Genomic DNA, 12,356 nt, shown 5'->3' with positions numbered 1-12,356 from the left:
CCTTCCCTCCCTCCCTCCCCTGATATTCTCTGTCAGTTGTGGTTCAGTCAGCAGGACACAAGTAATTTCTGGGTTAGATAGATACGAAATATCCTGTGGATCTTTGAAGATGTGCAAAACACAATCGAGTGCCCTACCTACGTTACATCAGTGACAACACTTCAGTTGCTGTAAAGAACTTTATGTTACAAAGGGTGCCACTGACAGCATATACATGAAGAGTTTTGAGAATTCAGTTTTTTTGGTCAAAGTAAATAATTAAAAGATATTACATATCTACCTCGCTGCTGTTCATCTCGTAACCGTGCGTTGATCTCCATCTCATGGGATGTACTCTGATGTGCGCTTTCCACTTTACAGGAGAGATCGTTCAGCTTTCCAGAGAAGAATTCCATCTTCTCTATGACAGTATTGAGCGATCTATGGGGCATTAATGGCAAATAATTACATGTGACATTGAATCAAGGATACACAAGGAACTGCAGATGCTGGTTTATAAAATCAAGGATATTCTAAAGTAGGAGAATTAACAAAAGCCTCTCTGAAGAGCTTTCCTCCTAACATTACGGAAGTTGATTTATTTCACCAATGTAGATTAAAAATCCTCTCCTTCATGAACATTTCAATGGTATTCCAGCTGTACAGGTTAGAGGGGCGGACGTTGTATTCCAGGGTAATTCTAAAACTTCAGTTGACAGTTGTGGACAGTGACGAACACTGTGAAAAGATGCAGCAGTGTAGAGATTAGTTACAGATATAAACGGAGGAATGACAAAGGGAATTTAACCTGAGCAAGCATGAGGTGTTGCACTTTGGGTGCCAAACGTAAAGGGGAGCTAGACAGTAAATGGCATGTTCCTTAAAACACATTGATGTAGAGCGATCTTGGGGTCCAAATCCATAACTCTCTGAAATCAACAACACAAGTAAAGAAAGCAAATGGTGTGCACGCCTTCATAGTTCGGGGTATTGAGTACAAGAGTCAGGTTTTGTAAGGCCACATTTGGAGTATGGAGCAGTTCTGTTCACTCCATTACAGGAAGGATGCGGAGCCTTTGGACAGGTGCAGAAGAGGTTTACAGGATGTTGTCTGAATTAGGGAGTATTAGCTATAAGAAGAGATTGGACAAACTTGGATTGTTTTCTCTAGAAAGTCAGAGGATGGGGTAGACCTGATAGCAGTTTACGAATTTATGAGAAGCATAAAATGGGTAGACTATCAGAACCAGGGTGAAAATGTCCAATACTGCAGGGCATAGCTATCAGATCAGAGGGGGAAAGTTTGAAGGATACATGCAGGGCAGTTTTTAAAAACTGCACACAGAGCAGTAGGTGCCTGGAACATGCGGCCGGGAGTGGTGCGGGAAGCAAACACAGTTGATAGCGGCAATTAAAAGAGTTTAGATAGACACAAGAATGGGCAGAGAATGGAGGGATATGGATCACGTGCAGGTAGAAGGGGTTCCTTTAAGGAGGCATCATATTCAGCACAGACGTCAATGGCCAAAGGGCCTGTTGTTGTGCTGTATTGTTCTATGATCTATGATTTATGATAGGTTATGCGCTTTGTTAGTTGCTGCTTCGCATCACAAGTTTCAACCACGTGGGATTCAGTAATTCTGCAACTGCATGAAAGCACCTGCGAACACCTTCTCCTTCATGTGAGTGAATCAGGGTCTCTGTTAACCTGACAGTTGGCAGAGGAACACAGAGATTTCATGACATTTGTTTCCTCTGCTCTTCAATAACAGAATGTTGGTGTAATATTATCAGTAGATAATTACCACACCCTCCAGAGAGCAATTGATAGTTTTACTTCCCTTTTTTCCAAAATGTTAGCCCCCACCCAATGCGGATAGTGTCTCAGTCACTAAGTGACATTGTGAGCTTATTGTCCAAAAAATCGAAGACGGACATCTATCCCACAGCCCACAATGTTATGATATGCCCAATAGGTCTCCAAATCAAACAAATGCCCAGATTTGCACTTAACTGAATGTGATCACTGCTTACCAAACTGTCATCAGATCAAATGAGGCTCTCTCTTTTCTGGTTTGCTATCCACTCCAATTATTTTCGATCAAAAGCTGGCCAAGCAGCTTAATGACTTCACAGCTATCAAACACACTGGTGTTTTGGAGCACTCAATACTAGAAAGGCAGAATTCCAACCTACAGAGGTCACTAGTTTTTTTTGCATTTCCCTACACAGTTCAAGCTGGGCCCTGTTGTTTTGTCACTGCCTCACAAAATTCATCTACTATAGGGTTTAAAGTCTTGTTTCAATTTGGTGTTTCATTCACCTCAACAATCTCTGCAGTGTGTCATTTACATCCTCTCTGCATCTTCCTCACAACCACTTTGATCACTTAACTTTGTATTATTAACAATCTTGAACAATTACTATCAGTGCCTTCATCCAAGTCAATAGTAACCGAGGCTTGTGGCTAATTACAGCCTGTCATAAATATGACAGTTTTTTTCCATGGTGACAAATCTCCCGGGCCAGGTCAGATATCTCTGAGGACACTGTGGGAAACTAGAGAGGAAATTGCAGGAGGCATGGCTGAAATTTACAAGTCGTCCTTAAATGCAGGCAAGGTGCCAGAAGACTGGAGGGTAGCAAATATTGTGCCTCTGTTCAAGAAGGGCTGCAGGGAAAGGGCTGGGAACTATAGGCCAGTGAGCATAACATCTGTAGTTGTAAAGTTACAAGAGAATATTCTGAGGGATAGGATATACTTGCATTCAGACAGACAAGGGCTGATTAGGGATAGTCAGCATGGTTTTGTGCGTCGGCGGTCCTGTCTCACGAATCTGATTTTGAAGATCTGAACAAAATGTTTGATGAGAGCAGAGCTGTAGATGTTGTACATATGGATTTCAGCAAAGCATTTGACAAGATTCCATATGATAGGCTGCTCTGGAAGATTTGATCGCAAGGAATCCAAGGAGAGATAGCTGAATGGATAGAAAATTGGCTCATGGAAGGAAGAAGAGGGTGTTGGTGGAAGGTTGCTTCTCGGACAAGAGGCCTGTGAATAGTATGTCCCAGGGTTCAGTGCTAAGGCCCATTACTGTTGGTCATCTATATCAATGATTTGGATGAGAATGTACACGGCAAGATTAGGAAGTTTGCAAGTGATACAAAAGTGGGTGGTATTGCAGATTGTAGTTGTCAAAAATTGCAGGAGGATCTTGATCGGTTGGGATGGTGGGTATGGTACAAGCTGCCGGAGGAGGTAATGGAGGCATGGACTATTCCAACATTTAAGAAGCAATCAGACAGGTACATGGATAGGGCAGTTTTAGGGGGATATTAGCCAAACACAAGCAAGTGGGACTAGTTTAGATGGGAAATGTTGGTCGATGTGGTTATGTTGCACCGAAAGGCCTGTTTTCAAACTGTCTGACTCTATGACTCTATATACTTGCTACCAATCTCGTAAGTCTTATCTTAAATAACAAGCATGCGGCTTTTGAAAATTTAAATGCATCATATCCACTGATACCTCTTTAGCAGTACTCCTCTACCACTCATTTGAATGCTCTTATTACATTTCTATAGCCAGATCTTGCATCCATCCTTTGAAAGCACCCTGGGTTGCTGGACATCTCATTCAGAAGTCTTGTAATTTTTGGATCCATTAGTTTTTCTACCCCTACCTCCCAATTTTTGAAATATGTATATGTTATTGTAGTCTGTGTTTATATTTGGAGCCATTTTTGGTCTCAATGTTTTTTCCTACACCGATTATTTTAATCATTATTTTAATCATTCTCCAAAACCATGTAAGTCCTTAACATTGTCCTTAATTTTAGTTAACGGTCTTTCATTGAGCTATAATTTCATCATGGAATGTTCAAATATTTATTTAAATATATTCTATTAATCACTTCATATCATATATATCAAATAAATCTTATCTCCCTTAGTTTGATCTTAATGACAAAGATAATATTACTTCAAACTTAAAGTGAACTTTTATCATATTGTTATCACTCCTCCCAAGAGAATCTACTATCAGAGCACTTATTAACGGTATTTCATTCCGCAGCATATTGTTTAGTATTTATTTCAAATGCATTCTACGAACACAGAGGAAGCCATTGAATTTAAGGATGGGCTATAAATAGCAAAACTCGTCATCTGAGAATGAGCAAAGAAAAATATGCCTTTGTCCTCCTCCTTTGGTATCATTGACCCTTATACATTTGCAATATCTTCCTTCCATTTATTGACCAGAAGCCTGGAGCTGCACCAAATTGTTCACTGTGATTATACCTTGCATGTGAGGAGGCACTGGTGACAGCATCGATCTCCTGTTCCTTCAGTTGTTTCACGTGTTGTAGCTGCTCTTCGTGCTCTCTTCGCATTTCTGCAACTGATTGTCTGCAAATTATAGACAGGCAAGGGTCAAGTTCATATGTAAAGAACGTGTTTATTTAGCTTATATCATGCTCATTTATTCGGTCATAAAAAACCTGAAGCCCCATTTACGCCCGACTAGATTTCATTGATGTCATAGAGTTATACAGAACAGAAACATGGTCTTCGGCTGAACTTGCCCATGTCGACCAAGAAGCTCATCTACGCCAAGTCCCATGTGCCCACATTTGGCCAATATCTCTTTAAACCTTTCCTATCCATGTAGCTGTCCAAATGTCTTTTAAAATACTTTTGGGAGGCACAGTGGCCCAGCGATAGATTTGCTGCCTTACAGTGTCGGAGACTCAGGCTCAATCCTGACTATGGGTGCTGTCTGTACAAAGTCTGTACATTCTAACCACGTGGATTTTTTCCTGGGTTCTCCAGCTTCCTCCCACACTCCAAAGACGTTAATTGACTTCAGTAAAATTGTCCCTACTGCATAGGATAACATTAGCATTTGGGGATCACGAGTCGGCACGGATTCAGTGGGCCAAAGAGCCTGTTTGCCCATTGTATCTCGAAAGTCTAAATACTGTTATAGTTCCTGCCTCAAGTACCCCCTCTGACAGCTCGTTTCAGATACACTTTAGCCTCAGTGTGAAAAAGTTGCCCCTCAGGTTCCTATTAAATCTTTCCCCTCCCTCCCTAAACCCAAGTCCTCTGATTCATGATTCCCTTACTCTGGGTAAAAGACCGTGCAGTCACCCTATCTATTCCCCTCATGATCATATATACCTCTATAAGCTCAGCCCTCCCCCTCCAGCTCTCCAAGGATTAAAGTCCTACCCTGCCCAACCTCTCTCTATTGCTCAGGCTCTCAAGTCCTGGCAGCATCCTAGTTAATCTTCTCTGCGCTGTTTCCAGTTTAACAACACACTTCCTCTGGTAGGGTGACCAAAATGGAACACAATACTCCAAATGCAGCTTCACCAATGTCTGGTACAACTGTAACATAGCATACCAACTTCTATATTCAATACCCGAACTGATAAAGGTCAATACAGTAAACCCTCATTATAACAAACCATAGAGGGGACTGGTGTCTGTTATTGCTGATTGCTGCTATAACCGAGTAAGGTTTTATCATCATATCTAGTTCAAACAAAGAATTGCAGATGATGGTTAATACACAAAAGAACATAAAGTGCTGCCGTAACTCAGCGGGTCAGGCAGTATTTATGGAGAACATGGATAGGTGACGTCAGGATCCTTCTGCAGATTCAGTCTGCTGAGTTACATCAGCACTTTGGGCTGTTTTCCCTTAAAACTGGGCGCCGCTGCCCCTGGTCTGCACCAGCGAGCCCTTCTTCACTGGTTGACGTTGTTTTTGTTGCGGCGCACGTTGTAGCCCCTGACAGGACATGCTTTCTTCAGGCCACTGCCAGCAACAGGACGCACTGGGTCAGGGTGGAGCTACCTCCCCTTTCACCCCTCGCTTTATCCTTCCGCCTACTCCTCCTTTTCCCCTCACACAACGACACTTTCCAAGGTGGACTATGCCAGCGACTCGGGGGGGAGATGGACAAGGAGGTGGCTGTGGGGGTGGGACTGAGTGGACAGAGCGATAGGAGAAATGTGGAGGAGAGAACGGAGAGTGGACAAAGTTACAGGAGGAGGAGGAGTAGTCGGCGGTGGAGGGGGGAGAAGAGGCTGATTGGACAAAGCGACGGTCAACAGAAAGAAGCGGTAGATGTTTAGAGGGGAGAGAGCCCCAGGGTGACCAAGCGCGTCCTGTCGCTTTCCCCAGGGACTACAACATGGGCTGCAACAACAGCCGCGTCACCCGATCGTGTGGTGGGTGAAAACGGGCTCGCTGCTGCACCCTGTGAGCCAGGCGTGGGTCCGTTGTAACTGAAATCTATTATAAAGGGGTCTGTTAAAATTAGGATTTGCTGTATTCCAAAAGCCTTCTTGGCCACCTGATCTACTTGTGATGCCACTTTCACGGAACTATGCACCAGGGTCCCTCTGCCCTACAATAATTCCCGGGGCACTGCACTACGAAGGTCCTGCCCTGGTTTGACTTCCCAAAATGCAACATCTCGCACTTGTCTGCATTAAACTCCATTAACCATTCCTCAGTTTACTTGGCCAACCGAACAGATCCAGCTGTAATTTTCGATAACGATTTTCTCTATCTACGATATCACCCATTTTAGTGTCATCTGCAAACTTACTAATCAAGCACTATATTCACATCCAAATCATTGATACTGTATAATCCAGAAAGAGCAATGGCCTCAGCTCTGATACCCGAGGCACACCACAAGTCACAGGACTCCAGTCTGAGAAACTATCGTCCACCATCATCCTCTGTTTCTTTCCATGAAGCCAATTCCCTATTCAGTTAGCTAGCTCACCCTGGATCCCATACAATCTAACCACCCAGACCAGACTACCATACAGAACCTTATCATATGCTGTGCTAGTCCAACGTCTATGGCCTTGCCCTCGTCAACATTTCTGGTTCTTTTTTCAAAAATATCAACTAGATTTGCCAGACACAATCTCGCACATACAAAACCATGATCACTATCCCAAATTAGCCCATCTATCCAAATGCATTTACATTTAATCCCTCAGAATACTCTCCAGTAACTTGCCTACCATAGACATTGGGCTCACTGGTCTACAGTTCCCAAGCTTTTCCTTACCGCCTTTCTTGAATAGAGGCATAATTCCAGCCAACCTCCAGTCTTCCAGCACCTCACCTCAAATCTCTAATTCAATCTCTGTTCCTCTGAAGGTGATTAATTTAAACTAAAACCTGGACAATTTCAGCCAGTGATCCCAACAGGTAAATGCACATTCATGTCCATGGGGAAGACACAAAACGTAGTGATGTGATATTGTCAAACTTGCTGCGAACATTTGCAGCAAAAGTCTCACATATGAATAATTCAGACGGGGGTCGAATATTTGCAGCCAAGAATCAATTACCTCTGGGAATGGAAGAGAAAGTGCTCAACAAAAGATAAAGTCTGAGTGTTTTTATTTGGTAAAAAATGACAACTAGGTAAGAGTGTTTTTGGCAAAGCCTGTCCGCACCAAATAGCTTCCCTCACCGTTGTAGTTCCCTGAGCCGCTCCTTCTCCTTGGCTTTTTCTTCCTCAAACTCGTTGAGCTTGCGCTGGTAACGTGCGACTTGTTCTGATCTCTCTCGATCTAGGCACTGTTGCCATACCACGTGCTGCTCAGAGAGATCACGATTCTCATCTTGCAGTCTGGCCACCTGCTGTTGGTATGATGACTCAATTATCCTCAAGCGATTCCTGAAAGGGAGGGAAACGAAAAGAAATAGTGAATCAAATCGCTTAGGCTCCATCTTATAACTGGATTCTAAATAACAGGGAGAGTGGTACAACTTTCACATCCTGAACAGATGGGTTGTCTTCAGTGTTGCAGTGCTGATTTTTTAGGAGCCGGAGCTGTCACTGGTGCCGGAGTGGCCGCTGTTAAATTAGTTAAAATTCCCCACAGTTTATTTTTTACAGAGGTGCCGGAGTGGTGCTCCAGTGAGCTCCGGCAGCCTGCACCCCTGGTTGTCTTCCAGTGACAACTGTTTAAAGTGTTCATGGACACAAGTTGAGGCAAGGACCTTCTTTGCTGTACAGGATAATGTCAAGTGTCTTTTCCTTTAAAATACTCAGGATCCACCAGGGCAGTGCATTGTGAGAGTATCAAGTGGAAGAGCACTAGATAACTAACCTACTGCATGATATGTTTATACCTGCCCTGGGAGGACTTAATAGGGAACAGTAGAGGAAACTCCATTCTTTATTAAATCAATGTCTTTAAAATAACCATTCTTGTTTTGAATTCCATTTAATCTGCAATCTTATAATTTTCCAAGATCTCTACTCAATTTGGGACGAATTCACATCCTTGACTTGAATCATTCTACAATGCAATAAACTTGAAATCATCCTAATTTCTGCATTCCTAATGATTCAACATCACCAAACAAAAATCATCGAACCGAGTCATAATCAAGGTTTGTATAAAAATAAAGACTTCGCCTTATAAATCAGTTATAAACTATTGGTATAGTTTTGAAAATTTATTCAGCAGAATAAAATGAACTATTTTTTCTCCACCTTTTCTGATGGTTTTCAAATAAGGAAGAATGTTTGAGCAAATCACAAAGTGCTGGAGTAACTCAGTGGGTCACGCAGCATTTGTGGAAGGAATGGACAGGTGAAATTTCAATTTGGGACCCTTCTTCAGACTGGGGAAAAAGCTGGAAAAGAGATTTGGTGGGACACTGCTTAGCAAGTTATAGGTAGATACCGGTGATTGGCTTGTTCATTTGGGTGGAGGCATGGAATATGTGACAAAAGCTGGAAACGAAAAGAGAGAAGGATGTCAGATAAGGAGAAAAGAAGAGTGGAAAGCAAAACCAGGGGAAGGGATATAGGTGGAAGAGAACAGAGTGTTTGGGGATGGAAACAATTAGTGGACAGCGGAAAGATGGGTGCACACCCGGGTGGGAAGTGGAACCATAGAGTCACATAGCATGGAAACAGGCCATTGGATCCAACTTGTCCATGCCAACCAACCTGCCCCCATCCACACTTGTCCCACCTGCCCACACTTAGCCCATAAACCTTTGAACATATCTTATCCATGTACTTGTCCAAAGGCCTCTTATAAACGTTATGATAGTACCTACCTCGACGACCTCCTCCGGCAGCGCATTGCATATACCCACCACCCTTCGTGTAAAAAAAGTTACCCCTCAGGTAACCAAAACTGAACATAATACTCTAAATGTGACCTTACCATGTCTTATACAACTGTAAAATGACCTCCCAATGTCTATACAATACTCCAACTGACGAAGGCCAATATGCCAAAAGCCTTTTTAACCACCAACCCAGTGATGCCACTTTCAAGCTACTATGAACCTGCATTCCTGGATCCCTCTGCCCCACAACACTCCCCAGAACCCTGCCATTCACTGTGTCGGTCATGCCCTTGTTAGACTTCCCAAAATGCAACACCTCACATTTCTCTGTATTGAATTCCATCAACCATTCCTCAGTTCACCTGCCCAACCAATCAAGACCCTGCTTCAATTTCTGACAACTATCTTCACTACCCACAGCTAGAAGGCAGATGGAGGTGGGGAAGGGAAGACACGACTGCTGTTGGGGAAGATGTGACTAGTGGTAGGATCACATTGGAGGTGACAAATGTTAGAATATGATGTGTTGGATGCGAAGGCCGGTGGGGTGAAAGGTGATGACCAGGGAAATTCTATTTTTGTTCCATCTGCTGGGAGAGAGAGCAAGAGCAGAACTACAGTACACAGCAAAGACATTCCATCCATGACTGAAGGGGGGGGGGGGAACCACTTCACTAAAGAAAGAGGACTTCTGAGATGTCCTCGAATGGAAAGTCTCATTTTGGGAGCAGATGCAGTGGAGACGGAGGAATTGAGACACCCCTCCCAAGTACTTTCCAATGCAACCTGTGCTGGAGTAACTCAGTGGGTCACGCAGCATTTGTGGAGGGAATGGACAGGTGAAATTGAATTCCACTGAGTTACTCCAGTACTGTGCACTTATCCCTGCACCTCTTCCCTCACCTTGCTCCAGGGACCTATGCAGCTCTTTCAGGTTAGAGTCCAAATGCACCTCTTCAAACCTCATCTGACATTTGGCGTTTCTGACGTAGTCTCATTTACATCGGCAAGACCAAGTGTAGACTAGGCAATCTTTTCGCCAAACACTTGCACTTGGTCTGTCAAGGCCTGCTGGGTCTCCCAGATGTTATCCATTTTAACCCCCCTTCTCATTCCCATTCTTACCTCTCTGTCTTGGGCTTTCTCCGTTATCAATGTCAGGCCATGTGCAAACTGGGGGAATAGCACCTCATATTCCGCTTGGGTAGCTTACTACCCAACATTATGAACACTGAATTCTCCAATGTTAAGTAACACCCCCTTTCCTCCTCTCTCTTTCCGGTGCACTCCCCACCCCCAATCCTGTGCACCCATTTCTCCCACTAGTCCACCAGTCTTTTCCACCACCACCACTGTCCCCTTCCACCTATATCCCTTCCTCTGGTTTTCCATTTCACTCTATCCCTTTTGTCTCCAGCCTTTTGACTCCTTTTTATCTTCTTTGTCACTTACTCCATTCATCCACCCGCTTGACCCCAAGCTAATGAGACTCCTCTCACCTGTATCCACCTATCACTTACCAGATTATTTTGCCACCTCCTTTCCAGTATTTCCCCCCATTACAATCATTTTGATGAAGTGACCTGACCTGAAACATCTCCTATTCATTCCCACCACTGATGTTGCCGGACCCACCAAGTTATTTCAACATTGTTTTTCTGAAGATTCCAGCATTTGCAGTTTCATTTGCCTTCAAAAAAGAGTGCATGTTGCACAGTTGTCTTGCCCCACATTCATAAAACTGCATTCTTCCACATTAAAACATTTTTTCAATCATGGTTCAATTATTCAAGGATACAGAGAGAAGCTCGAGATGAAATTGCAGGAATTCTGGCTGAGATATATGAATCATTGGGGTGCCGGAAGACTGGAGGATGGTCATCGTTATGTCTCTTTTTAAGACGGGCGCAAAGAAAAACCTGGGAACTATAGACCAGCAAGCTTCCGTAAGACCAGTAAGCTACCACATCCGTGGTAGGAAAGTTACTGGAGTGGATTCCGAGAAATAAGATATACATGCATTTGGAAAGACAGGAGTTGATTAGGGATTGTCATGTGGTTTTGTACATGGGAGATCAAATTGCGTTTATTTTGATTGAGTATTCTGAAGGACTAACTAAGAAAGTTGACAATGGTAGGGCCGTAAACTATGTCTATGTGGATTTCAGAAGGCACTGGACTTTGTCTCTGGAACTGTGGTGCTATAATGCTGAGAACTATATTCTGCACTCTGTATCTTCCCTTCCCTCTACCTATTGTACTTGAGTTTGGTTTGATTGTATTTATGTGATCGTATTATCTGATATACTTCTCAGATCATACAATCTAATTTGATTGGATAACATGCAAAACAAAGCTTTTCATTGTACAGATGACAATAATAAACCTAAACCAGCTGCACCTAGATTTTTAATTAAATAGTAAAAAGCATTGGTCCCAATTGAACTTTGAGAGATACCACTAGATACCTGTCTCCAAATAAATCAACAGCTATCTTCAGTTTAAACCAGAGCACACAGAGGAAACCCACAAGGTCACAAGGAGAACGTGCAAAATCCACAGACAGGATTGAACCTGGGTCTCTGGCACTGTGAGGCAGTCGCTCAACCAGCTCGAACTACTTGTCTGCATTTTTCCTCTACCCAGTTCTCAATTCAGTTTAACTGTCACTAATGCCAGATGCTTTGAACTTTTGGTACAGGCCTTTGTGCGAGTAACCCTCAGCCATTTTGGTGATTTATTTACAAAAACATCAAACCTGTACCACATTTCTTTTTTTTAAGTTGCCATGTTATATTCTTTCGCAATCTTTCTGTATAAATAGTCAAAAATTACTTCCTAATAGTACCTTAAACCATCTTTCCCATATCATACTTTCCATTTTGACTGTTTGACTAATTTGAGGACTACATTAGCAGCCTTCCAGTTTCCAGAAACATTTGACACAATACCAAAACATATCCAATTAAAACAAACAACCTATTTATCAATTTTTTATCTGAACAGAATCTTTTGGTCTGGCGTTTCTTTATCATATTATAATCTTGCTTCAGTAACTTTACATGCATAAAACCTTCCTTTCTCTTCAACTTCTCTGCATATTCATTCTCACCTGTGTGCATCTTCTATCAGCTCGAGATCATCCTTGTGTTGATGCTGCAGACTCTCCAGTAGAATCTTTTGTTGTTCTCGCTCCAGCTCCAGCTTTCTCACCTTGTGCAGACATTTATAATACTTA

At 42.8% G+C, this 12,356-nt stretch overlaps 1 protein-coding gene across 1 annotated transcript in view; it reads right to left on the bottom strand.

The window, feature by feature from the left end:
* Positions 1 to 12,356, bottom strand: part of fbf1 (Fas binding factor 1) — a 62,891-nt gene that overhangs the window by 17,865 nt on the left and 32,670 nt on the right. Inside the window, exons 19-22 of the mRNA XM_078401583.1 lie at positions 12,231 to 12,331; positions 7,497 to 7,703; positions 4,285 to 4,392; positions 281 to 420 (exon numbers count right to left, since the gene is read on the bottom strand). Coding sequence (XP_078257709.1) covers positions 281 to 420; positions 4,285 to 4,392; positions 7,497 to 7,703; positions 12,231 to 12,331 — 556 coding nt within the window. The remainder of the gene's footprint in view (positions 1 to 280; positions 421 to 4,284; positions 4,393 to 7,496; positions 7,704 to 12,230; positions 12,332 to 12,356) is intronic.

This window comes from Rhinoraja longicauda, chromosome 6, assembly GCF_053455715.1.
Source record: "Rhinoraja longicauda isolate Sanriku21f chromosome 6, sRhiLon1.1, whole genome shotgun sequence".
NCBI lineage: Eukaryota > Metazoa > Chordata > Chondrichthyes > Rajiformes > Arhynchobatidae > Rhinoraja > Rhinoraja longicauda.
Note: the sequence above shows the minus strand (reverse complement) of the source record. Positions and strands in the feature narration are given on the sequence as shown.